This window comes from Dysidea avara, chromosome 1 (assembly GCF_963678975.1).
Source record: "Dysidea avara chromosome 1, odDysAvar1.4, whole genome shotgun sequence".
NCBI lineage: Eukaryota > Metazoa > Porifera > Demospongiae > Dictyoceratida > Dysideidae > Dysidea > Dysidea avara.
In genome coordinates this window covers 33,932,172-33,959,504 of record NC_089272.1, presented here as the reverse complement: position 1 = coordinate 33,959,504, position 27,333 = coordinate 33,932,172, and the positions used below count along the sequence as shown (strand labels likewise).

The following is a 27,333-nucleotide window of genomic DNA, read 5'->3' as shown; positions in this document are numbered from 1 at the left end:
ATGTGTAAATTTCTTGACGATGTTGAACAGGCAGCAGCATAATCCCAAATTTTTAAATCATGTGGGTGCTACAATTATACTGTACACATGTATTCCAATATGTTGGGGCAATAATTGCGTGGTGTGCTGATGGACGCTGTACCAATGTTTTTTTTTGCCACTAAATTTGAAACATTTCTGCCAAAGAAGTAAGGCTGTAGCTGTAGCCAGTTATGAACGCATCAGGCAGTAGAAAATTTCCAAAAAAAAATTTTTTAATTTCATAGCACCTCATCAAAAATACTTGGAGTTGTTTTGAAGACACATTTGGACTTGTTTATGCCTGAACAATATTGTCAAGTGGCCGTGAAGGATTTCTGCAGATGATTTTTGGTAGATTTTTGTTTGTGGGCCATGCCCACACCTTCATCGTTCCTACTATACAGTACTATCATACTGTATGATAACCCTTTTCTTGTGTGTTATATACATTAATTTTTATGATTTCAGAATAAGATGTGATTAAACAGTAAATGTACTAAATTTTCTTTATTCTGAGTAGAAACATGTATACAAGGGGTGTAAAATTTCTAGGATGCATGTCATGATTATAATAATATATGCCTGAGCCTTAGGCGTATAGTGGCCATTGTTGTTTATTAGTTAAATCACTACCTCAAGTAAAATAGCATGCAGCTTTAGACAAGACATCAATTTATTGTACTAAATTAATGGCTGTGAAGAGCCGGGATGACACCAAGTGCAGTAGTAGGAAATGAAAAAGCAATTGAAAGATTAACTTGTCGTGTTCCAGGTAGCTAGTGCCTGTTCATTGGACTGGACTATTTTTTTGGGTGAACACATTTTAAGGGTGGGGTTTATTGTCTTGTAGATATTTTTAGGCCAGCGATAGGACAACTGTTGTGTTTGATATTTAACGTTAAATTGGGTGGAAAATATTTGTGGCTTAATAAAAATCTGCAAATGTTTATGGTATGTGATCATAGATAGGAGTGCAGATAACAATTAGCATATTTTATATTTAGTGATACTATGACAGCTTGCACGATATATTTTTCAGAAATGGATAATACAGGATATGTTTCACTACCATCACTTCTGAGATTTGTAACAGGCTCATCAACAGTTCCACCATTGGGATTTCAGATGCGGATACAGTTATCGTATTTGGAAGATGCTCCAAGTAAAATTTTTCCTAAAGCATTTACTTGCTTTTGTAAGCTAGCTTTACCCATTGTCCACAAGAGTAAAGAATCATTTTTCAATGCTTTTTCCAAAGCTTTAGAGTTATGTCGTGACTATGGCGAAGTGTAACAGGTGTGGCTGCAGAAATGTACTCAACATACTGTGTTACTGATTATAACATTGATTATTTCATGTATAAAATGTTTTAATGAAATACTTTAAATGACAAAACTAAGATGAACAGTTATCATGTACATACTGTCTGACTTGATGGTAAGCGTCAATGCCATAGTCTTCCATTAAATCATCTAATGGAATCCTAGCAAACAAAGCAGATAATGTAGTGGCTTGCTGTGAGTTTAGTGGATTTCGTGTTTCTGGAACAACTACTCCAGGGGTTAATTCACCAACACCATTTGTGTGTTCACCAGAAGTATCAGTAACAGGATGAAATGGTACATTCCTCACAAGTGTACCAGTGGTAAATAATTGTGCTGGAGTCCTGTGGTTTTCAGTAGTAATAGCATGACTATTCCATCCATCCATAAATAGCTGAAGGGCATGATTGATTTTTCGTATGTAAACATAGTGAAGTGAAAATAAATCAAATTCACAGTTAGGGTCAAGAACACCAATATCTTCCAAATGATAAAAAACCTGGTAGAACAGTGAAACGGTGCACCTAAATGTGTCACGCCATAATCTTTCTATTCGCTGGTTATGCACGGATGACCCTGTTATGAAAGGGTTTTGTTTATGTCCGTGCATTAGCATGTACTCTGCAACCTGCAGTAACAATATTACAATGCAAAGACATCACTTGTGTACTGCGGTTCTAAGAAACCTTGCACAACGACTAAAGCGAAAATCACATGCACGTGATTTCATCCAATCAAATCAATTCATTTTTGAAGTTCAAACAATTACTGCATGTGACGTCTTGTTGTGTGCAAGGTCTCTTAGAACCGCTGTACATACAATACAGTGACAAACTCAAATATGGTTGACCAAATAGTATAGGTGGTTATGCGCACTTCTATGTGACTGGGTCCGACCAAAGGAGGTAGGTCATATGTCATCAAACATCTTGTGATCTTAAAGAATGGTTCAACACCTCCATATTGATAAATGCATTCTTATGTGCAAATTGATATCGATCAATCACTACTCCCAGAACCCTTCTTTCAGCCACTTAATGTGTGTGGCTTTTCTGGCTAATAAACATGACATTATGTCTCCTAAGATGGCAATAGAAAATGCCAATTATGAGTGCCATGTTTGGTTGTCCAATTACAGGTATTAATATGTCATAAGGCTATGATGCATGATCAACCTCTTTAGGGTCTGACTAAATCAGGGTTATTGCCCACAATAGCAAGTTTGAGTTTTTTTCTAATACAAACACAAAGCTACATTAATACACTATCAGATTTTACTGTCACTGGTAGCCTATGTTAGGTGGTCTGCTTTTTTCAAGCCCAGTGGAAAGCAGTCTCACACTTTGATGGAGTGCTGGCCAGTAAGAATATGACTGTATGGCTTCACAGCTCGATGAAGTTGGTTCGAGACCATTTCCTTTCAGTTTAGCCAGTATTAAGCCATAATTTAGCCTAATTCATCCCTACAATTTTATTTCATTAACCCCTTACCCATCTCTGCGACCCCATTATAAAGCTCGCCTAATACAGCTGGTCAGCTGTCTAAAATATTGGAACCTTTACTGTTTGCTGCTTGTTCAAGGGTTAGCATTAAATGTAAGGAATGGGGAAAATATTGTACACGTATTTGCAACCATTGGTGATTATGAGCTATACCACTGAATATTTAAAACTGGCATATCTTCATACTGTAAACAGGCGATAAGTCCAGTTTTCTCAGACCAGGCCACATATTTAAAATGTCGTATACAGTGGATCTTCAATTATCTGAACACCTTTGTTCCTAGAGTTAGGCAAAAGTGGTCATTCATAGAACTGAAGTTGTTCAGATGCCCATTGATTTATATATACAGCTCTCTGCTCAAATACTCTAATAAAACAGTCATTTACTGTAATAGAAAACATGCTATAACAGCAAAATTCTCAAATTGAACGGTTAGCCCTTGTGTTCAGATAATCAAGGTGTTTGGAGAAGTGAGAATCCACTATACTTTTAAAAGCTTATGAACTACATAGTACAAATAGTTATAATTACATAATTATTGACTTGAAATGTACCTTAACATTCTCACCACCCTTGTCGCTTCTAACCCTATCTGGTAAACCAAGGTTTCTCACAGCTTCATAAAATGCTTGAAATACAGTTTCACTTCTGTTGTTATCGGAACAGTGTAGGTACACTATAAAACGTGTAAATCCATCAATGGCTCCATGAATGACAAGTCTCCACCTTGGAAAAAAAAATTGTAACAGTAAAAACCCTACTAATTTACACTTTTCTCATGTTTCCTTTTATAATTTCTATCCAGAGGGAAAAACAATGGGTTATCAAAGTTCAGCCTTATCTGGTGAATAGTTGTGGAGTTATAGCGATTGACAGCAGGAAGAGCAAATGATTGATTTTTACAGCAACACAGTAACATTTTACCACAACGTAAACTAATTCCCAAAACTTATGTTTGCTTTATGGCACTGTTATGAAACAAAGATATTCTTACATTAACACTGGTCACTTAGTTAGCTCAATTAGAGTCTTCCTTCCCTGATTATTGAAGTGATTAAAACATGTGTAAAACTATTTTGCTGTACACATTTTCACCCAATGTATTTCATTTCAATGTGATTTATCTCAAAAGCAGAATTATGCAAACTAGTTGGGTTTTTGCTTAGCGGGTCACATTTTGAGTAAGTTTAGTATGAAATCTATGACACACCATATGCAAAAACAAAAAAGAATTATGTACAATTGTATATCACAGGACCTCCAGTTCAATTACAAAGACATTTAAGCAAATGGTAAAAAATGAAGTACTCTAATAGAACATACACTTATTGACAAAATACTCTAATAGAGCAGTCACATTTTTTGTTTGAGATCAAAAGGTCCAGCTTAGTAGTGTTAGAAACCTATATAGCAGTATCCAATGTACCCATAATAAAATACTCATGGCAAGTGGCATACTAGTAATGTACCTTATAAGTTTATGATTCCCATCCATATGCCACAAGGCATTTGGATGTGGAACAGAATATGCCCTCCTACTAATAGGTCCTGCCCACCGCAATGCTGTATTAATTGGATCCAACTCAGCCAAGCATTCACGTAACCTTACAGTAGGAATTTCAATTCCTCTTGAACTGAGAACTCCTTTAAGCATACTCTGTCCAATGTCAGGCATTATTTGTTTGATGTCAGACACAGCTGTCTTCAAATCCTCATCTGAAATGTCACTAAATGCAGTGTATTCTGTTCCAACAAGACCAAATTCTGCTCGAATATTGTACATTGTACGACGACTTATACCGAACATTGCAGCAATTGTAGTCCATGTAAGTCGTAACTCATGGAGAAACATTAGTTGTTCTTGTTTAATGGCATACTTTGGTCTTCCACACATTCCAGTATACTGCTTTTCAGCTCTTAAACAACTGCGTGGCGAAAAAACACTGATGCCTGCTTCAACATCTCGCCATCTATCTTGGATTGCATGTAGTAGCTCCATTAATTCTTCAAGATCAGTTACCAATTCATCGATTCCATTTTCTTCTTCTGTAGCTTCACTACGTAAACCTACCATAGAAAGTAATAAAGTACAGTAAATTTAGCCTTCTGTCCACGCTTGGTTAGTACATAAAGTGTTGACCATACTAGAATCTTGGCTATTCAAGTTTTAAGATTTTAAATAAATCTGGTAGCAGGGATAGTACAAAGCCAGACAATAACTGTATTCCTGGCCTACTGCTTGTTACCTCTTTTCAGATTGGCTTCCTGTACTCACAGTATCCATAAATTAACTAGTATTATACTATTTTAATGAAAGCTGTCACTAACAAATTTTGTGACTTGATTTATTTATTACAATTGTCTGACAGAGCTAGTTCTACCCAGTATAAGCAGAGTGTGGGAATTTTGAGAATCCTCTACAATGCAAATCCTTTTGTTGGGATGCTGCATGTTCATATGGATTGGAAACACCAGTATTATTTACGTACTGACATTATAGACCGTCCTCATTACGGTGCTACAAAGTTTATGGTCACTACAGGCAAGCTACAAATTGATGTTTGTTGGGTTAATTGCCATCTGACCAAAAAAATGGTGGCTGGACTGGTTAGTGATATTGGCAAGTAGTGTACAACAGCTAAATAACATTCAGGTTTAAAGATGAAATATGATGTGTCATAATGGATGTACAAATTTTATGAATGCAGCATCATTAGTCTGCTGTGATTTACTCCACTTGTAGCTGGTGTTACACTGTATATTCAGGTTTCAATAAAATGACAGAAAATGGGCACTACATTAAGTCGGCAAACAGCAATGCTGCTGAAATATTTGCTGATGCGCACCTGCCAGTATCCACTAGTAGCCAATAATATTCTCTATAATTTCCACAAAGATGTTGTGTTCTTGTTCAATACAAAACACAACACAGTAAACAGTACAATATAAAAGGAACGTCTATGCCTTAGAGAAATCCCCAAAGGGCTTTTCAATTCACAGAAAAAAATTCTTTGAACTTTGCACATGGTAACCAGGATGCATAAATATTTTGGCAGGCCTTTCCAATCCATATAATCATCTATGGTATTATCCAGAGGAGGGCGGACAAATTTTAAGCGCTACACAAAATTATTGCTTTTAATTTTCACTGGGTATTAAATAGCTGTAACACCAAATTAGATGGGTTTTAGCAGATAAGTTTTATGTAATCTTTACAACAGTACATTTAGTTTTTCAAAAACTGGTGATTTTATCAATGTCGCATTTGTTGTGCATAATTACCTTAGTACTTTGTATGCCATACGAAGCAGCAATAAACAATGCTTGGTAACTCGTGTCACAACATCATAGCCGATTATAAACAAGCTATTTGTATGTCAGTAGCCTTCTCACAGGTCAATAGCATTTAATAATACATTTTAGCAGCAGTTAAATTGTGTCTGCCCTCCTCTGTGTATTATCTATGCTGGGTGGAGGGTGCTAAGACTAAATCTTCACAATTTGGGATATTATGAATGATACAGAAGTACATGAACACACCAACCAGACTGATAAACCAGGTCGACAGTAATTTATTTGCGTCCTAATTGTGCTGTGATAGTGCCCATACTACTACTTTTTATTTTTTATTATTATTATTGACACTTTACAGTGACCAGCACTGAAGGTCTACAACAACATGTGCTGCAGCCTTAGGATTACCTAACCTAGTTTCAAGGACTTAGACTTAATGACTTATACAGTAGCTGGAAAGGTGTAACAGAAAAGGGGCCAAAGTAAGGAAAAAAATCCCTCCAACCCCAGGAATCGAACTTGATCTATTCAACTACAATACGTACCGCTTCTAAGTGATTCCTCTCTGCTCAGGGTGTTAATCAGTGTGTTAACTACATAAATGTAGTTTTCTAGTTTCAGTAGCGTCGATTCTGCTACAGCTGTAGTTGCTCCATCCTCTCTTATACCGCACAACAAAACAAATGATGCCAAATCACCAAACAGACGATCCCACGACTCCGCCATTTTAATAAATGTAAAGTCCACAAGTATATACCGCACGTGATAGCTAGCTATAGCCTCGGCTATAGCTAACCGAATTACCTCACTAAATCGAAACTGAGATTGATACTTTATGACATACTTCTGCACTTTACTAATTGCAACTTTTATGATCAAACCTCGTAGTCTGGTATATCGAAGACCCTATCCGCTGGAGCTTATCGATTAGAGATTATAAGCGTCCGCTGGAAAGGCCCCTACGGATAGGGTCTGCGATGTACCTGACTACAAACCTCGCCTGTGCGTTTAATATTTCATTGATCAACAGTAGCTAGCGAGCAGAATTCGATCGCTTTTCAGTGCTGATTGATTGTACAATTCGATCGATTTTGCTGATAGATGATAAAATTCGATCGACTGAAATTTTTGATCGATTAAAAAATTCGATCGATTTTTCGCATTGAATTTTTGCCCACAATACGCGCCATAGATGGGCTGGTTCCGTTGTAGTTTGGGGTTTTCCTTGCTCCGTTCTTCAGTTATGTGCATCAGAGGATCACGCTCAAGATCCAAGTTTCCGTGTGTGCCTCCAGCAGTTGATCTTGCTGTCGCTGAGGGGCACCTGCCTGCCCATTGAACCCTGGGCATGCTGTAGGTTCTGTGTAGGTTCTTTTCTGTAGGTTATAATTAATTTTTCAAATATTTTGTTAGCATTCTATAGAGATGTGTGGGAGGAAGGGAGTGCCATTAGGGCCGGAGGAAAAAAAACAAAAAAAAACAATACTTAAGATGGAGTTGTGGTTTCAATCATGGCATTGTTATGCCGATTTTGAAGTGGTTCATACGTTTGAGCTGATGACACAGCCATCAGAAAATTGCTCTGGAGCTGAAAATCGCTAACCCGAGCGAAGTAACTACGCACTTTAAAGTAAGCACCAGTGACTACCTTCCACCCAACAGTACGTTTTTAAAAGTTTTAAAGTATTATACATACATTGCATGGTTTGAAAAGATTACAAAACAACACAAAACTTACTTATATGTAACGCGCACTATAAAACTACGATTTTCATGATGATCATCGTGTGGAGAAACCCCACAGCGATTTTCATCCTCATTGGAGCTCGGACGACGGAGCAATCCCAAGTTAAACACGAGTTGTTATTTTGTGCCAGGGTTCTATTGGGGAATATACGGAGAATTTTTTTTATTAAAAAATCTCGAATACTGGAATGCCTACTAATAGTGATAGGAGATAGGACCTATGATACAAAGGAGATTGTCGAGGTGACGAGGCACTTGCTACTACGCATTCCTTTTAATGCTCGCTATGGTTTAGCGGATCTCCAACACTGCAGTGCTGACGTGTGATATGTTGCTAGCCGATTAAAGGGTTGATCAAGAGTTAATCCGTGAGAGCTGTGGAAGAAGAAATTAGGTAAAATTGCATGCTGATCGAGCAATAGCGTAGGTTGTAGTGTCAATTAGCTGCAGAAACAGCAGTGTGGCAGTATATTTAGCTAGCTAGGCACAACCCTGCACTTCAATAAAATTTCTATATAAATGTTTGAGAGTCCACAGCGTATTGAATGTTTATTCAAGTTTTCTTGACTACGTGGTTTTGAGGGTTAAATAGTAGTTAGTATCTTAAATTAAACACACAAGGAGTATTCAAGTCACTTTAGAATGCAATTCACTGTACAAATAATTTTAATTTTATTAATGTAATTGCTATCATAGGCGGCGGAAAGGGGGGGGGGCTAGGGGGCTAAAGCCCCCCCTCGGTCTGCTGAGGGGGGGCTTAGCCCCCCTCAGAATGATATCACACCGAAATTATCTTTCTTGGAGTGGGGCTGAAAACCGTGATAAAGATCGAGATACTCTAATAGAGCAGTCACTCTAATAAAGTAGTCAGTGTATAGCGAGCTATGAAAGGATTTTTATGTAGTTTATCAGCTAGAAATGGTAGCTGGTGAGGTGGAAAGCTCTTGTCAGTTGGTTGCGACCTTTTTTTTTTTTTTTTTTTTTTGGTCTCACCTTACCAAACTATAGAAATAAGCCTGAGTCAGCCCAGCCCCCCCTCATATCAACTACTTCCTCCGCCGCTGATTGCTATAGTTTATATTCATGTTTTAAAACCAGAGGTGCATGGTCATTCTTAACCTCAATCTACACTAAACACCAGAAAGTATAATATATACTTAAAACCAGAGTTGGGGAAGTTACCTTTTCAAAGTAATATACTTTCTACACAATGAAATATATTAGTTACATATTATTTAAAATAAAATGTAACTTAATAATATTACATATTAAGTTACTTGTGAAATGTAACTTAATATTATTAGCTGTAATCTGATCGATTTCAGTTGCTGCCCTATGCCTATAGTTCAAGAGAGGGGCGCACGTACCTAGCTGGGTGAATATCGAAATACTCTAATAGAGCAGTCATGGCAATAATAATTATACTCTAATAGAACAGTCATCACGGTACTCTAATAGAGCATTCAGTATAGAATTGTTTTAATAAATTATTACATTCATGTTAATTGTCTTCAAAATTACTTTCAAAAGTTCCATGGGATCATTACATGATATTGCGTTGGGCTAATTGATCATGCATGTCATTCATGCATTAGCAATTACAATCACAAATTTCTAAGCTTTCAGAAATTTTTGTATCATGAAAGTAAAATTAGCTAACTACCATAAAACTAGGTATAAAATATCTGTTGTAGTACAAAATTACTTGGATATATGTGAAAAAAGATTGACCTACTCTAATAGAACAGCCAGCAACCATTTTACATACTGCAATCATTTCATCATGTTAAAGCTTGGATTTATAAAACTGCTAAAGGAACAGTATTTCATAAAAGCATTGGATTTTTAAAACTGCGCACACCAACCACATCTTTACTTTTGATAACAAGCTACAGAGTATAATACAAATCTGTTAGAAAACATGGAAATACAGTAGACATTAGTGTGGCAGGATTAGCAATATGTGACCCGGTCTGCGAAAAGGGCTCTTATAGCCTTTCCAATTATCCATGTTTGGCTAATCATAACTCCTAATCTACTAAAGCTATCACCATGTAATTACACCCACAGCTACTGCCAGGTTAGGGTTGTTGAGTGACCAAATTGTAGGCTTGTACCATATTCACCAGTCAAGTTATGGGTTACCATATATATGCAATTGGAAAGGCTATAAGAGCCCTTTTCGCAGACCAGGTCACATATGTGCAAGAACCACACCTGCATGCTTAAAGTGAATGACAACATGAAGCATACTTAAAATGAATGACAAAAGATGTAACATGTTTGGCAGACTTCATATATTTAATTCTAGCTACATTTAATGAAGTTGTAACATGGCACTTGATGAGCATACATTAGCATTGTACACTGGAATTCAACTACTATTAAATGGCAGATTAATACGTACTGTAACATGAATAAGAGACATAACTGCATGTTATACACTGTAGTTCTGCCACCATAAAATGCAATGCATACAGCTCATGATCAGAAAACGATAATAAAGACTATGAGTGAACTTAATCCCCCCGGAAAATAATGTACATCACATGATGCCAGATCATTTCACAACATTGACATAATTATGATTCATGTGTGGTTGATGGAAATTCTTCCTGATCATTGGAGGTGTTGTTTGAAGGAATTACAGCATGTAGAGTTCCTATTCTGATTTTACCACTTCCATCTTTGCGTTTATTAATGTCACCATCCCTCACATCAGCTCACCATCCCTCACATCAGCTGAATTTGGTTCAACATAACGTTTAGTGATTGAAAGGCAGTTGACTACTGGTTGATGATGGGAGGGCAATTTGTCCTCATTGTGGAAATTTAATTTACTGTGACCTTCATCAATATCACATATTGCATTACATTTGTATATTCCCATTTGCTTTGGCTTTTTAACATACTATATATTATTGTTATTATTATATGCAACAAAAAATATACATACGTATAGTGTAATACTACAGCAATGTATTAAATTTAAGTTGTTGCTGCTACTGCACTGTGACATAGGTACTGTTAGTAGTGTACTATTGCAAACTTAATAAACTAAGCATAATAACAACTACACTATATACAGTAAATGGGCTGCAAAAAGTAGGCATGTGCATGGACACAGTTTACAGTACATGTTATCACACAACTGGTCATACAATATTGGATAGAAAATCTGCAATTTGAAATTTACATCCAATAAAAATGTTAAGTTTTATAAGCACTAAAACTTTGAATGGAAAAGGCATACTGTATTTCCGCAAAAACTAGTTTGATTGGGCCAGCAAAAAGAGGGCATGTGGACACAAACTATATAGCTATACTCCATCACATAACCAGTCATATCTCAATATTGGAATATAACAACGTATATTCTGTAGCCTGTATTGCAAAGCTAACAATTGCATGGCCATAACATGAAGTTATTAGTCATGAAAGCAGGAAAATTTTATCTGCCAACTGAACATGCCTTATATTTGCTGGCACAGTCAGTTATCACATATAAATCAGAAAAGTTTGGAAAAGTAAGCAAACTTTATATGTCCACCAGCTCTATTTTTGCTGATCTGGTCACTTTTAGTGATTAATAAATATAAGTAGTTATCAGCAATATCAAAGATTAATAGCTACTGCACTGCATACATACTGTACATACCCCTTGTATAGTACCAATAGACCACATATGAATAATATCACCAATAGAAGCAAGATTACAGCTGTTACAACAATGAAAACTGTTTCCTTAAATATGTTGTATTTGTCACCATCAACATCATTACCAGGATCCTTTGTAATGGTTTGCCATGTGCAGTTCTGTTCACATAATTTCAAAACACCAATTCCAATGTTTAATCCTTGAACACTACTGCTTATATCATTTTGGAGTTGCTGCAATGTGTCATTTGCTACAAGACCAGTGAATTGTAGTTTAAATATTGCTGTTGATATGTTAATACATTCAATCTGATTAGCTGTCACTGTGGCACTTTGGTCATAATTATCTTGCACATATCTTAACAGATATTGTGTCAGATAATTCTGTAAAATGAACACACGGTATGTAGGTAGCTATATTAAGCAGTATAACTTAACACTTTGGTAAGGTGATTCAAAGATAAGTCGTACCACTCCTCCACTTGTCCAATCATCATCAACATTTTCAGTGCCTAAGATGACATGATGGAGTTAAGTACTGTACATGTACTGTAGCCATACAGTACATGTCTGTACTTTTAAATATAGATACTGTACAGTTTTTTTTACTTCTACATAATGGCAAATTCTGAGAATACAAGGAAAGCTTCAAAACTAAACTTAAGGGTGTTTACAATATAGGATGTAGTGGTTTTGTTGGGGAAATTATGTTTTCGTTAAAATGACAACATTGGTGACAGTGGTGGTCCATCACTGGTCAACAGGAAACCATTTGTGGCTCTCATTGGAATTTGCTGAATCATTAATTAATTAATACATACATAACTACTGTCAACATGCACTGATACATTCATAGAATTTGTGTACCATCATGGAATTGTGCAACTATACTGAAACTTTTGTGTACTGGATTTTCAAAAAAATACTGTACAGTGTATTTGTGGCTATTATATAGTTGGTAAATTATTGCATTTCCATGCAATAGAATTGAAAATATGCACATGAATACATGTATATTTGGTACACAGGATACGAAACAAACTGTAGTGTATAATTACATGTCTTCTTTACAACTGTAGACACACAAGTTCTTGTAATTTACAGTAAGATACATAGCTATGCAACACTTTATGAATGTTGCAATGTTGCACACACAGTGACACACTCAAAGTACAGTACCTGCTAATTTTGGTGATACATTTAATATAATTGTATCACTATGATGCCATCCCGCACTCCTAGCTGTACAAGTGTAGTCACCAATGTCTTCCATAGTTATACTGGATAGTCCTATTTAAGTAAATGTGTTGTTGGTAAATATGTTTTCTCCATTCAGATCAATTCCATTTCTTAACCATCTGAACTGTGCAATGGGCACTCCCTGGTTGATAATACTGCATGCCAAAGTTGCTTGTGATCCACCTTCCGCTGTGTGGTATGAATTAACAGGTCGAATGATAGGTGGTACTAAAAATGACATAATTCAATCAAACCAGTAGATAAGGTGGCATGGATGCTTAGTTTAAATGCGTTTGTACAGTAGATATGTAGCTAGTTGCAAAACTTACTTGATTTTGTTACATTAGTTGCTCTACTACAGTAGTCACCATGTGTACAGCAGCAATATTGTCCTTCATCTTTTGGTAATAATGGATCAAAACTTAGTGTGTGTAGTCTGGAATAAACTGACCCAGTGCTATTAATGAAGACATTCGTTCCATCATCATATAACGATACCACACTGCTGTGATAATATATGAGTAGAAGGTTTCACCATCATCACTTCTGTTCTGGCATCGCACTATATCCTGGCTTCCATCTGGTATATATAAATATTGTGGAGATAATGTTATTATACTCCCTTTATATCCTGTAATGATCATGTCATCCACACTCATCATATACATAAGTGTAAGTACATAGCTAGTACCAATGGCGGATTCAGGATGGGGCATTTGGGGCAAAAGCCCCTCCCCCCTCACTTCATGGAAGAACCATACTTCTGATTAAAATACTAAGTTTTATGTCAGGCCAAGATCAGCTTATAAATTCACGGAAATATATACAGTTACATTTTACTAACATCTATTACAAATTCACCTGAAAGCAAAGCGAATCAAGGTCAAACTAACTATGAAATTGTCACCCAGAACTTCGTGCGTACTAAGCACCTCTAAAAATAGTTATTGTGTTGCTGTTGTTTAAGACATTAAGAGCCTTTTAAACAACCTTTACGATTTCACAACCATCTGCAAAAGCCAAAATAGTAAAAATCAACAGTGAGATACTACTAAGAGGTGTATTATTTGCTGCTTCAAAAGTACAGCAACCAACAAGAGAATCTGGGTCTCCCCAAATACCTACAACTTGGCCTGTTTGTGCTCCTCCCCTTGCCAGGTCCTGGATCCACCCCTGAGTACATTAAACAATATATGTTGCTATGGTATGTCTGTAGCTAATACTGTAGTAATTTATTTTGTATGTAGCCACTTCTGTAGCTACAGTAACAGCTACCTCAATTAATTACAAAAGGATAAAACATACAAGTGAAATGAAAGTAATATATATCATTACAAAAAATTTAATAGTGCAGAGCCTACTATAATAACTCTATGTGGTGTTAATCATTTCTGGTAACAATACATATTGTAGCAATATCAAGACACACGGTAGTGTGTCGTGCGGCCCAAGAAGCCGGCGCGCAACCCCGTGAGTATATTGACAGGAAGAAAGAAAACGCAATTTTCGCACCTCCGTAGCTCTGTGCTGCCTTGATGAAACCAGACAAATTTTGCTGTGTACATTCCCTCCAACTTCAGTACTACACATTCCAAATTTGAGCGAAATCGCTTCAGGCATTCCTGAGATATGCGACTTCAAAAATTGGCTTAGTTTCTTCGTTTTTTTTTTCTTCTTATTTTTCTTCCTCTTTTCGCACACTTACAAAAACTGCTATAAAATGCGAACGCGTTATCCGATTGCCTTGCAATTTGGCACACAGAAGGGGGGTATAAAGGCGCATCTAGGTACCAACTTTGGCTGGAATACCATAAACAGGCAAAGAGTTATGAGCGAGTATGCACGAAAAATAACACCAATATGTTGTCACGCCTACAGGGTAAACCGCGTATGGGAAGAAGCTGAAAATCGGTGGGTGAATAGGTTAACTATTGAACCTCAAACCTTTTGTGGTTTGAAAGAAATCGAGCTAAAAACCAGGAAGATACAGCGAAAAAATCAACAGTGTGTAACAATTATGCAATCGAGATTAGCTAATTTTTAATTTTTTTATATTTTATTATTATTATTATTATTATGCTTGCCACGCCTACCAGATAAACCACTTGAGGTAATGCTTTGAAAATCGCTGTACAGATGGAGTTATCATCTTAGAAAGGCTCTTCAATGGTGTAGAAGAATCAGACTTAAAGCCACGGAGTTATAACACGAAATCCAACTTGGTGTAGCAAGTGCGAGATCGAGATACTCTAATACAGCAGTCATCCTAATAGAGCAGTCACCCTGAACAGAATTCAAGAGATCAGTTAGAAATACGTAACCTGTATAGAGATCAGCTATAAACAAATCACCCTGTAGAGAGTTCAGCTACAAACAATTCACTCTGTTCAGACATCAGTTAGAAGAAGTTTTCTTGTAGAGAGTTCAGTTACAAACAAATCACCCTGTTGAAAGATCAGCTAGAAGATGTCACCTTGTAGATAGTTCAGTTACAAAGAAACCACCATGTAGAGAATTCAGCTAGAAACTAGTGACCCTGTAGATACATCAGCTAGAAGAAGTTACCTTGTAGAGAGTTCAGCTACAAAGAAACCATTCTGTAAAGAGCTCAGCTGCAAACAAATCACCTATACAGAATTCAGCTACAAACAAATCACCCTGTAGAGAGATCAGCTAGAAGAAGTTACCTTGTAGATAGTTCAGCTACAAACAATTCACCCTGTACAGAGCTCAGTTAAAAGAGGTTTCCTTGTAGAAAGTTCAGCTACAAACAAATCACCCTGTAGAGAGATAAGTAAGAAGAAGTTACCTTGTAGATCGTTCAGCTACAAACAATTCACCCTGTAAAGAGATCAGCTAGAAGAAGTTACCTTGTAGAGAGTTCAGCTACAAAGAAACCATCATGTAGAGAATTCAGCCACAAACAAATCATGTATAGAGAGTTCAGCTACAAACAAATCTCCCTGTAGAGAGATCAGCTAGAAGAAGTTTCCTTGTAGAGAGTTCTGCTACAAACAAATCACCCTGTAGAAAGATCAGCTAGAAGAAATCACCTTGTAGAGAGTTCAGCTTCAAAGAAACAATCATGTGAGAGTTCAGGTACAAACAAATTATCCTGTAGAGAGATCAGCTAGAAGAAGCTACCTTGTAGAGAGTTCAGCTACAAAGAAACCATCATGTAGATAGTTCAGCTACAAACAAATCACCCTGTAGAAAGATCAGCTATAGAAGAAATCACCTTGTAGAGAGTTCAGCTACAAAGAATCTATCATGTACAGAGTTCAACTACAAACAAATCACCCTGTAGAAAGATCAGCTATAGAAGAAATCACCTTGTAGAGAGTTCAGCTACAAAGAAACCATCATGTAGAGAGTTCAGCTACAAACAAATCGGCCTTTAGAGAGATCAGCTAGAAGAAATTACCTTGTAGAGAGTTCAGCTACAAAGAAACCATCATGTAGAGAGTTCAGCTGCAAACAAATCACCTGTAGAGAGTTAATCTACAAACAAATCTCCTTGTTCAGAGATCAGCTAGAAGAAGTCACCTTGCAGGGAGTTCAGTTACAAAGAAATAAATCATGTAGAGAGTTCAGCTGCAAACAAATCACCTGTAGAGAGTTCAGCTAGAAACAAGTCACCATGTAGAGAGATCAGCTAGAAACAAGTCACCTTGTAGAGAGTTCAGCTAGAAGAAGTCACATTGTAGAGTTACAAAGAAACTACCATGTAGAGTTCAGCTGCAAACAAATCACCCTGTAGAGAACTCAGCTACAAACAAATCGCCCTGTAGAAAGATTAGCTAGAAGAAGCTACCTTATAGGGAGTTCAGCTATGAACAGATCACCCTGTAGAGAGTTCAGCTACAAACAAATCACCCTGTAGAGAGTTAAGTTACAAAGAAACCACCATGTAGAGAGTTCAGCTGCAAAAAAATCAATCACTCTGTAGAGAGTTCAGCTAGAAGAAGTCACCTTGTAGAGAGTTCAGCTAGAAGAAGTCACATTGTAGAGAGTTCAGCTACAAAGAAACTACCACGTAGAGAGTTCAGCTGCAAACAAATCATCCTGTAGAGAGTTCAGCTAGAAACAAGTCACCCTGTAGAGAGATCAGCTAGAAACAAGTCACCTTGTAGAGAGTTCAGCTAGAAGAAGTCACATTGTAGAGAGTTCAGCTACAAAGAAACCACCATTTAGAGAGTTCAGCTGCAAACAAATCACCCAGTAGAAAGTTCAGCTATGAACAGATCACCCTGTTGAGAGTTCAGTTAGAAACAAGGAATCCTGTAGAGAGATCACCTAGAAGTATCACCTTGTAGAGAGTTCAGCTACAAACAAATCACCTGTAGAGAGTTCAGTTACAAACAAATCACCCTGTAGAGAGATCAGCTAGAAGAAGTTACCTTGTAGGGATTTCAGCTACAAACAAATCACCCTGTAGAGAGTTCAGCTACAAAGAAACCATTCTGTAAAGAGCTCAGTTGCAAACAAATCACTTGTACAGAATTCAGCTACAAACAAATCACCCTGTAGAGAGATCAGCTAGAAGAAATTACCTTGTAGATAGTTCAGCTACAAACAAATCACCCTGTAGAAAGATCAGTTAGAAGAAGTTACCTTGGAGAAAGTTCAGCTACAAAGAAACCATTTTGTAAAGAGCTCAGCTGCAAACAAATCACCTGTACAGAATTCAACTACGAACAAATCACCCTGTAGAGAGATCAGCTATAAGAAGTTACCTTGTAGATAGTTCAGCTACAAACAAATCTCCCTGTAGAGAGATCAGCTAGAAGAAATTACCTTGTAGAGAGTTCAGCTACAAAGAAACCACCATGTAGATAGTTCAGCTACAAACAAATCACCCTGTAGAGAGAGCAATTAGAAGAAGTCACCTTGTAGAGTGTTCAGTTACAAAGAAACCACCATGGAGATTTCTGTAATCAATATATGTGACCGGATTTGCGAAAAGGGGTCTTCCACACACATCCAATTCCGTAAACGTTGGAGACCATAACTCAGTGTTCAAGTAACATATTAACCTGAAAATTTCACCATGTATTCAGCTATAGTGGTGCTCACGACTGCCCAAATTTCCAGGCAATAGCTCTTTCCAATCTGAAGTTATCAATTGTCAAAATTGGCAAATTGGATGTGTGTGGAAGACCCCTTTTTGCAAATCCGGTCACATATGTATTATACAGTATATATAATTTGTACATTTACTGATAAAATATTTAAAGTACATCTACTTCATCTTTTCTTCTTCCTGTAGTAAAGAGAAAAACATAGGTTAAAAAAATCCCAAAGCTGGCCATAGGCCGGCTTTGGGGTATACAAATACAAAAAGAAATGAAATCTAATCCAAAACAGCCAAGCTGTAAAAAAAGTGTGCGGCCCTCAGAAAGGCTATGGTGAAAAAAGATGTGAAATCCAAGGTGACGGCCAAGAAATGGCTGTGATGGTAGGTTAATGGTAAAAATTTTAATAACGACAATTCAGGTGAATTTTTGTGCCAAGACCAAGCGGCACCAAATTCACCTGAATTGTTGTTATTAAAATTTTCACCATTAACCTACCATCACAGCCATTTCTTGGCCGCCACCTTGGATTTCACATCTTTTTTCACCATAGCCTTTCTGAGGGCCGCACACTTTTTTTACAGCTTGGCTGTTTTGGATTAGATATTAATGTTGCGAGTGCATACACATGAACTAGGTAGACTACGTAGTTAAGTTGGTGTGTGTTGTATAGCTGAAATTATGAAGACACACTATGTGTTATAATAACATCAAGGTATATATATATATATATATATATATATATATATATATATATATATATATATCAAGACACACGGTAGTGTGTCGTGCGGCCCAAGAAGCCGGCGCGCAACCCCGTGAAAATATTGACAGGAAGAAAGAAAACGCAATTTCCGCACCTCCGTAGCTCTGTGCTGCCTTGATGAAACAAGACAACTTTTGCTGTGTACATTTCCTCCAACTTCAGTACTCCACATTCTAAATTTGAGCGAAATCGCTTCAGGCATTCCTGAGATATGCGACTTCAAAAATTGGCTTACTGTAGTTTCTTCGTTTTTTTTCTTTTTCTTCTTATTTTTCTTCCTCTTTTCGCACACTTACAAAAACTGCTATAAAACGCGAACGCGTTATCCGATTGCCTTGAAATTTGGCACACAGAAGGGGGGTATAAAGGCGCATCTCGGTACCAACTTTGGCTGGAATACCATAAACAGGCAAAGAGTTATGAGCGATTATGCACGAAAAATAACACCAATATGTTGTCACGCTTACAGGGTAAACCGCGTATGGGAAGAAGCTGAAAATCGGTGGGTGAATAGGTTAACTATTGAACCTCAAACCTTCTGTGGTTTGAAAGAAATCGAGCTAAAAACCAGGAAGTTACAGCGAAAAAATCAACAGTGTGTAACAATTACGCAATCGAGATTAGCTAATTTTTTTATTATTATTATTATGCTTGCCACGCCTACCAGATAAACCACTTGGGGTAATGCTTTGAAAATCGCTGTACAGATGGAGTTATCATCTTAGAAAGGCTCTTCAATGGTGTAGAAGAATCAGACTTAAAGCCACGGAGTTATAACACGAAATCCAACTTGGTGTAGCAAGTGCGAGATCGAGATACTCTAATACAGCAGTCATCCTAATAGAGCAGTCACCCTGAACAGAATTCAAGAGATCAGTTAGAAATAAGTAACCTGTATAGAGATCAGCTACAAACAAATCACCCTGTAGAGAGTTCAGCTACAAACAATTCACTCTGTTCAGACATCAGTTAGAAGAAGTTTTCTTGTAGAGAGTTCAGTTACAAACAAATCACCCTGTTGAAAGATCAGCTATAAGAAGTTACCTTGTAGATAGTTGAAAGATCAGCTAGAAGATGTCATCTTGTAGATAGTTCAGTTACAAAGAAACCACCATGTAGAGAATTCAGCTACAAACTAGTGACCCTGTAGATACATCAGCTAGAAGAAGCTACCTCATAGGGAGTTCAGCTATGAACAGATCACCCTGTAGAGAGTTCAGCTACAAACAAATCTCCCTGTAGAGAGTTCAGTTACAAAGAAACCACCATGTAGAGAGTTCAGCTGCAAAAAAAATCAATAACTCTGTAGAGAGTTCAGCTAGAAGAAGTCACCTTGTAAAGAGTTAAGCTGCAAATAAATCACCCTGTAGAGAATTCAGCAGCAAACAAATCACCCTGTAGAGAGTTCAGCTGCAAACAAATCACCTGTAGAGAGTTCAGCTAGACACAAGTCACCCTGTAGAGAGATCAGCTAAAAACAAGTCACCCTGTAGAGAGTTCAGCTAGAAGAAGTCACATTGTAGAGAGTTCAGCTACAAAGAAACTACCACGTAGAGAGTTCAGCTGCAAACAAATCATCCTGTAGAAAGTTCAGCTAGAAGAAGTCACCTTTCAGAGAGTTCAGCTACAAAGCAACCACCATGTAAAGAGTTCAGCTGCAAAAAACTCAATCACCTTGTAGAAAGATCGGCTAGAAGAAGTTACCTTGTAGAGAGTTCAGCTGCAAACAAATCACCTGTAGAGAGTTCAGCTAGAAACAAGTCACCCTGTAGAGAGATCAGCTAGAAACAAGTCACCTTGTAGAGTGTTCAGCTAGAAGAAGTCACATTGTAGAGCTACAAAGAAACTACCATGTAGAGTTCAGCTGCAAACAAATCACCCTGTAGAGAACTCAGCTACAAACAAATCGCCCTGTAGAAAGATTAGCTAGAAGAAGCTACCTTATAGGGAGTTCAGCTATGAACAGATCACCCTGTAGAGAGTTCAGCTACAAACAAATCACCCTGTAGAGAGTTAAGTTACAAAGAAACCACCATGTAGAGAGTTCAGCTGCAAAAAAAATCAATCACTCTGTAGAGAGTTCAGCTAGAAGAAGTCACCTTGTAGAGAGTTAAGCTGCAAATAAATCACCCTGTAGAGAATTCAGCTGCAAACAAATCACCCTGTAGAGAGTTCAGCTGCAAACAAATCACCTGTAGAGAGTTCAACTAGAAACAAGTCACCCTGTAGAGAGATCAGCTAAAAACAAGTCACCCTGTAGAGAGTTCAGCTAGAAGAAGTCACATTGTAGAGAGTTCAGCTACAAAGAAACTACCACGTAGAGAGTTCAGCTGCAAACAAATCATCCTGTAGAGAGTTCAGCTAGAAGAAGTCACCTTTTAGAGAGTTCAGCTACAAAGCAACCACCATGTAAAGAGTTCAGCTGCAAAAAACTCAATCACCTTGTAGAAAGATCGGCTAGAAGAAGTTACCTTGTAGAGAGTTCAGCTACAAAGAAACCACCATGTAGAGAGTTCAGCTGCAAACAAATCACCTGTAGAGAGTTCAGCTAGAAACAAGTCACCCTGTAGAGAGTTCAGCTAGAAGAAGTCACATTGTAGAGAGTTCAGCGACAATGAAACTCCCATGTAGAGAGTTCAGCTGCAAACAAATCACCCTGTAGAAAACTCAGCTACAAACAAATATGCAGTGTAAAAAGATCAGGTAGAATAAGTTACCTTGTAGAGAGTTCAGCTACAACGAAACCATCATGTAGAGAGTTCAGCTACAAACAAATCACCTGTAGAGAGTTCAGTTAGAAACAAGTCACCCTGTAGAGAGATCAGCTAGAAACAATTCACCTTGTAGAGAGTTCAGCTAGAAGAAGTCACATTGTAGAGAGTTCAGCTACAAAGAAACCACCATTTAGCGAGTTCAGCTGCAAACAAATCACCCAGTAGAAAGTTCAGCTATGAACAGATCACCCTGTTGAGAGTTCAGTTAGAAACAAGGAATCCTGTAGAGAGATCACCTGGAAGTATCGCCTTGTAGAGAGTTCAGCTACAAACAAATCACCTGTAGAGAGTTCAGCTACAAACAAATCACCCTGTAGAGAGATCAGCTAGAAGAAGTCACCTTGTAGAGAGTTCAGCTATAAAGAAACTACCATGTAGAGAATTCAGCTGCAAACAAACACCTTGTAGAGAACTCAGCTACAAACAAATCACCCTGTAGAAAGATCAGCTAGAAGAAGTTACCTTGTAGGGATTTCAGCTACAAACAAATCACCCTGTAGAGAGTTCAGCTACAAAGAAACCATTCTGTAAAGAGCTCAGCTACAAACAAATCACTTGTACAGAATTCAGCTACAAACAAATCACCCTGTAGAGAGATCAGCTAGAAGAAATTTCCTTGTAGATAGTTCAGCTACAAACAAATCACCCTGTAGAAAGATCAGTTAGAAGAAGTTACGTTGGAGAAAGTTCAGCTACAAAGAAACGATTTTGTAAAGAGCTCAGCTGCAAACAAATCACCTGTACAGCATTCAACTACGAACAAATCACCCTGTAGAGAGATCAGCTATAAGAAGTCACCTTGTAGATAGTTCAGCTACAAACAAATCTCCCTGTAGAGAGATCAGCTGGAAGAAATTACCTTGTAGAGAGTTCAGCTACAAAGAAACCACCACGTAGAGAGTTCAGCTGCAAAGAAATCACCCTGTAGAAAATTCTGCCAGAAACAAATTGCCCTGTAGAAAGATCAGTTAGAAGAAGTTACCGTTTAGAGAGTTCAGCTACAAAGAAACCATCCTGTAAAGAGCTCAGCTGCAAACAAATCACCTATACAGAATTCAGCTACAAACACATCACCCTGTAGAGAGATCAGCTAGAAAAAGTTACCTTGTAGATCGTTCAGCTACAAACAATTCACCCTGTAGAGAGAGCAATTAGAAGAAGTCACCTTGTAGAGTGTTCAGTTACAAAGAAACCACCATGGAGATTTCTGTAATCAATATATGTGACCGGATTTGCGAAAATGGGTCTTCCACACACATCCAATTCCGTAAACGTTGGAGACCATAACTCAGTGTTCAAGTAACATATTAACCTGAAAATTTCACCATGCATTCAGCTATAGTCGTGCTCACCACTTTCCAAATTTCAAGGCAATAGCTCTTTCCAATCTGAAGTTATCAATTGTCAAAGTTGGAAAATTGGATGTGTGTGGAAGACCCTTTTTCGCAAATCCGGTCACATATGTATTATACAGTATATATAATTTGTACATTTACTGATAAAATATTTAAAGTATATCTACTTCATCTTTTCTTCTTCCTGTAGTAAAGAAAAAAACATAGGTTAAAAAAGTCCCAAAGCTGGCCATAGGCCGGCTTTGGGGTATACAAATACAAAAAGAAATGAAATCTAATCCAAAACAGCCAAGCTGTAAAAAAGGGTGCAGCCCTCAGAAAGGCTATGGTGAAAAAAGATGTGAAATCCAAGGTGGCGGCCAAGAAATGGCTGTGATGGTAGGTTAATGGTAAAAATTTTAATAACGACAATTCAGGTGAATTTTGTGCCGCTTCACAAAATTTACCTAAATTGTCATTATTAAAATTTTCACCATTAACCTACCATCACAGCCATTTCTTGGCCGCCACCTTGGATTTCACATCTTTTTTCACCATAGCCTTTCTGAGGGCTGCACCCTTTTTTTACAGCTTGGCTGTTTTGGATTAGATATATATATAGCCAATTAGCTACTTTATTTTATTTATTATTGCTTTACAACACCAGATGCAAGATTACATAATATATTTATAATCATCTACTAGTACATAAACTACAAGTAACCACTATTACAAAACTGGCGTTTCATAGCAAGCCAATTTTACGTTTGTTGTTGGTGTACAATGCAAGGAAATATGTATACAATATTAACTTTCCAATGTGATAAAACATTTAGCTGCAGCTAATGGTACGTAGCTTTCAAGATTTCTTTCGAATCAATTTTGTCATAGATCAATTTTGTAAACTAGATAGCTAAGGTACCGTATAGCCTAAATATTTTTAGGGGGAAAATTTTTTGCTGATTTAGTGGTTTTGAGGGCAGAAAATAAACACATTTAAACACAATTCACCTGTACACACAGACCACTATTGTCACTACACAGAAGTATAACTAACCCATAGCTTCCTTTTTGGATTATACCAACTGTTCCTTATCATTTTGAGGAGATGAGGGGGGTCTGAGATAAAGTACAGAAAACTCTCTCCATCAACAGCATAAACATTAGGTATTTTGTGTAGCAGTTCATTCCTTTCACTGTGCAGTTTCCAAAGCTTTCGATTTGAAGAAGCACCATTGCAACACAATGCCTGCACAAAAATCCCATTCACTCCATCCAATCTTGCTACTGCTTGGGATCAAATATTAAATCTCCTGACAAACTTCTGCAGGCAAATTGTGCATATGGACAGTCAAACTTTTGCAGTAATCCCTTGACCATGAAAACCATCATAGATGATGCAAGAGAAGGACATGGATCCCCTTTCTCAATCATAGCTTCAAATTCCAAAAGCTGATTGTTGACATTGCTAATATTAACAAAGCCAATGAGACTTCTGTCATGGTTATCATAGACCAAATCACTTTTGATAAAGATCTCATCCATGCATGACTAAAGCCACATACTTAGGGCTCGGTCCACATCACTAGAAAAGCCAATCTGGCTTTTAACGTAGTGGGTACAATCCCACAGGGTTCTTTGAGATGGTAGCTTGATGCACTCTGAGTTGCGTAGCAGTTCATAAGCTTTGCTGGATAGATGTCTTAAATACAAACACCATTTGATGATAAGTGGGTGCCAGCGTATTGATTTACAGTTCTTGAAAGAATTAGCTGTCTGTTGTTGAGTCCAAGAGTCTTTGGAAAGTTCCTTCCTTGTGAGAAGAATGCACATCATTGGTATGACTTTTAACTAGTTGTGAAAAATCATTCTGCAGCTCTTCATCCAGATTAACCCCATCTGTAGCAGTTGAATCAGCTATAGCTTTTTGCAGTCTCCTTATCTGTTGCTTGCACATCCTTGTTTCATGGTGCATACGGGATAGACGTTCATCCTTTTCCTCACTAGTTAAGTGAGATAATTGGTGTGGCTGGATGGATTAGCATGATCATCAGTTTGTAATGCACAGGATGCACGGGATGTCATGGCTGTTAGAGATTTGTAGTGTTTACCACAATAGCTACACTGTTCTTGATCACAGCTAACTAGTACTTCACATTGTATGTGGTAAACTGATGGAGTGCCAGTTCTGCCGGAGTCTAAGGTGCCAACAACTTCAGTTTCTGCTTAGAATAACATATTACTGATATATCTTTGCATAAATACATCAACTTACTGGATTGGTTCATTAAAACTTCACCATGGATAGTTGGTAAGGATGTGTATTTATCCTCATAATTTCCCTTGCATATCTCACTCTGGTGAACAGCCTCAATTAGATTCATCAGCCCATCCACTATATAGTAAGCATTAATGATAACATCAGTTCAGTGATACAATAATATGAGTCTTACCAGTATTAATCAAAGCTGGAAACTTTTGTAGCGAAGTACCATAGGTGGCGGAAAAGGGGGTGCTCCAGCACCCCAACTATTTTACTGAGGGTGCTGAGCACCCCCAACTCAAAGCTGTATTGCGCAACAGTCGTCACGTGAACTTCCAGAAACTTGTCAATCACGATCGAAATACTCTAATAGAGCAGTCACCCCAATAGAGCAGTCACCCTAAAACAACAGTCAAGCATGTATTAAAACAAAAGTAATAGTGCTTGTATTTGATTAACAGCTAAAACCACCAAAAATGCCTCCAAATTCAATCTCCTAATTTTCAAAATTTTCCTGGGGGGCACCCCCCTAGAATTAGCATGCTTCACATGCTTGGTGTGCTTTGCAACCTACTACTATACTGCCATAAATTTGGGCACCCCCAACTTTAGCATCCTTCTGCCTCCTATGAGTACATTCTCTAGGTACCACATGTCCTCGGTACATAACAGCCCACTGTTTACTTTGATAGCTTTACACACCACTGGCCCAGAAGCATTAGAAGATGACACCTCATAAAGTGTGAGGAGTCAACTTCAACACTGCTACTCCATCCTAACAAAACAATAAACGCACTATTACCCTGATAAAAATTTAATAACAATTACCTTGCGGAATCTTATCCCATGACTGCAATCTTCTGTGGAGTTCACACAGAGTTAAACTGGAGCATTTAGAATGCTGTTGCTGGTACAGACACACTGAAGTCTAACAGATCAATGGGAAGTGACACCTTCAACACAGACATGTGTTGCTTTGAAATAGAGACACATAAACTTTTCGTAACTTTGGCTTAGGCTTAAAGTGTTTATGACTAGTTAGCCTAAGCCTTCTGTGCTCTCTTCTGTCATTCATCTGTTACAAGAGACATAAAAAAGTTAATTTTACAACTTTACATATATACCATAGCACTACCCTAGTTATAGCAAGCAAAATAATTATATTTGCACAAATTTTAGGTTTCCACTATAATAGCCACATACTGATGGAAAAACCACTACAACAGAAGTTTTAAACCCACACAAACACCTTCTGCTGTCACAAAGAATGGTTTGATTTTGAAAGAAATGCCATATTTAAATTTACACGAGCCATTGTAAATCCCAAACTTTACACCATTATACCACCTTTAATTGCCAGTATTCAATCACTGTTAAAAGCCAATGTGCTACCACTATAAGCGTAAAACTTGATACAAACCGTTGGAAATGACGAAATCCATTTACCCAGGGGCGGATCCAGGGGGGGGGGGGGGGGGGGGGGGGGTCAAAGGGTTTCATGGAACCCCCTTTTTGAAAGAGCCTCTCTTACTCGAGACGCTCTAATAGAGCAGTCAAATCGCGAGATACTCTAATAGAGCAGTCACAGTAGTCTTTTGAGGAGCAGTGTAGCAAGCTATGTATACAGTTATAAATAAGGAAATGTAGTAGGTGAGGGCATCTATGGTGAGGGGTAGCTATTGTCAGCAGGTGGTGACTTTTTTTTTCTTTGGTCTTCAACTTACAGCTAGGCTGAAGTTGCAATTTCAAAGTGAAAGGCCCCCTTTTAAAAGTCTGGATCCGCCCCTCATGCCGTACGGCAGTAGAAGTCCGCTCAGAACTCCAAACGAAAAATGCGATCTTACAAATGAATTGGTGACAAATTATATAAACTTACTCACCGTGACGAATCCTGTTGCATTCACACGCTTCCATACGCATCCCAGAGGGAGGACTGGGCGGGTCAGTGGTTACTCTACTAGCTACTGCCGCTCGGAAACAAAACTGGTCGTCAAAATGTGCTGACAGGTCAAAGGAAGATGTTAACGATGCCGGATCGCAACGCGGAGTGTTTCCTTAAACGCTTTTACCTCGGCTTTTACTGAGGATTTTCTGTCCGTTCGAACCGGCATTGTGTATAGTACTGCGTATCGCGTACAGCCGTATTGCGTACTGCATTATATTATCCATGCGAAGTAAGTCAAACAGGCAGTACGCAATGTTCGAACGGACAGAAAATCCTCAGTACACAAAGGAAGCGGCTTGCGGTTTCCAATCCCCTCTCGTTAATTATCTATGGTATATACGTACCATATAGTGTACAAATTTGGCGCACGAGACTGCAACTATATAAGCAGCT

General features: G+C 37.8%; 3 protein-coding genes across 5 annotated transcripts in view; 1 reads left to right on the top strand and 2 right to left on the bottom strand.

Annotated features, from left to right (window-relative positions):
* LOC136262768 (uncharacterized) overlaps positions 1-1,421 on the top strand; it is a 51,651-nt gene extending 50,230 nt beyond the window's left edge. The window contains exon 7 of the mRNA XM_066057169.1: positions 1,061-1,421. Within this exon, the coding sequence (XP_065913241.1) occupies positions 1,061-1,314 (254 nt within the window). The 3' untranslated portion in view covers positions 1,315-1,421. The remainder of the gene's footprint in view (positions 1-1,060) is intronic.
* LOC136262781 (uncharacterized) lies at positions 1,328-8,270 on the bottom strand. 2 transcript variants are annotated; one of them, XM_066057182.1, is made up of 4 exons: positions 6,687-7,272; positions 4,317-4,914; positions 3,402-3,573; positions 1,328-1,971 (listed from the first exon to the last, which is right to left on the bottom strand). In XM_066057182.1, exons 1-4 carry the CDS (start codon positions 6,865-6,867, stop codon positions 1,417-1,419), a joined length of 1,506 nt encoding a protein of 501 aa, XP_065913254.1. In that variant the 5' UTR covers positions 6,868-7,272; the 3' UTR covers positions 1,328-1,416. The 2 variants fall into 2 exon arrangements, with proteins under 2 accessions (XP_065913254.1, XP_065913263.1); XM_066057191.1 differs by lacking the exon at positions 6,687-7,272 and adding an exon at positions 7,880-8,270 and having other exon boundaries at positions 1,329-1,971.
* Positions 8,271-11,796: 3,526 nt separating this feature from the next.
* LOC136262809 (follistatin-related protein 5-like) lies at positions 11,797-27,287 on the bottom strand. 2 transcript variants are annotated; one of them, XM_066057219.1, is made up of 8 exons: positions 26,876-27,287; positions 25,186-26,070; positions 25,008-25,127; positions 23,790-24,954; positions 13,235-13,363; positions 13,113-13,181; positions 12,724-13,011; positions 11,797-12,056 (listed from the first exon to the last, which is right to left on the bottom strand). In XM_066057219.1, the coding sequence occupies exons 4-7, from the start codon at positions 23,791-23,793 to the stop codon at positions 12,839-12,841; spliced, it is 375 nt and encodes a 124-aa protein (XP_065913291.1). In that variant the 5' UTR covers positions 23,794-24,954; positions 25,008-25,127; positions 25,186-26,070; positions 26,876-27,287; the 3' UTR covers positions 11,797-12,056; positions 12,724-12,838. The 2 variants fall into 2 exon arrangements, with proteins under 2 accessions (XP_065913291.1, XP_065913300.1); XM_066057228.1 differs by having other exon boundaries at positions 12,724-12,972.
* Between the last annotated feature and the right edge of the window lie 46 nt (positions 27,288-27,333).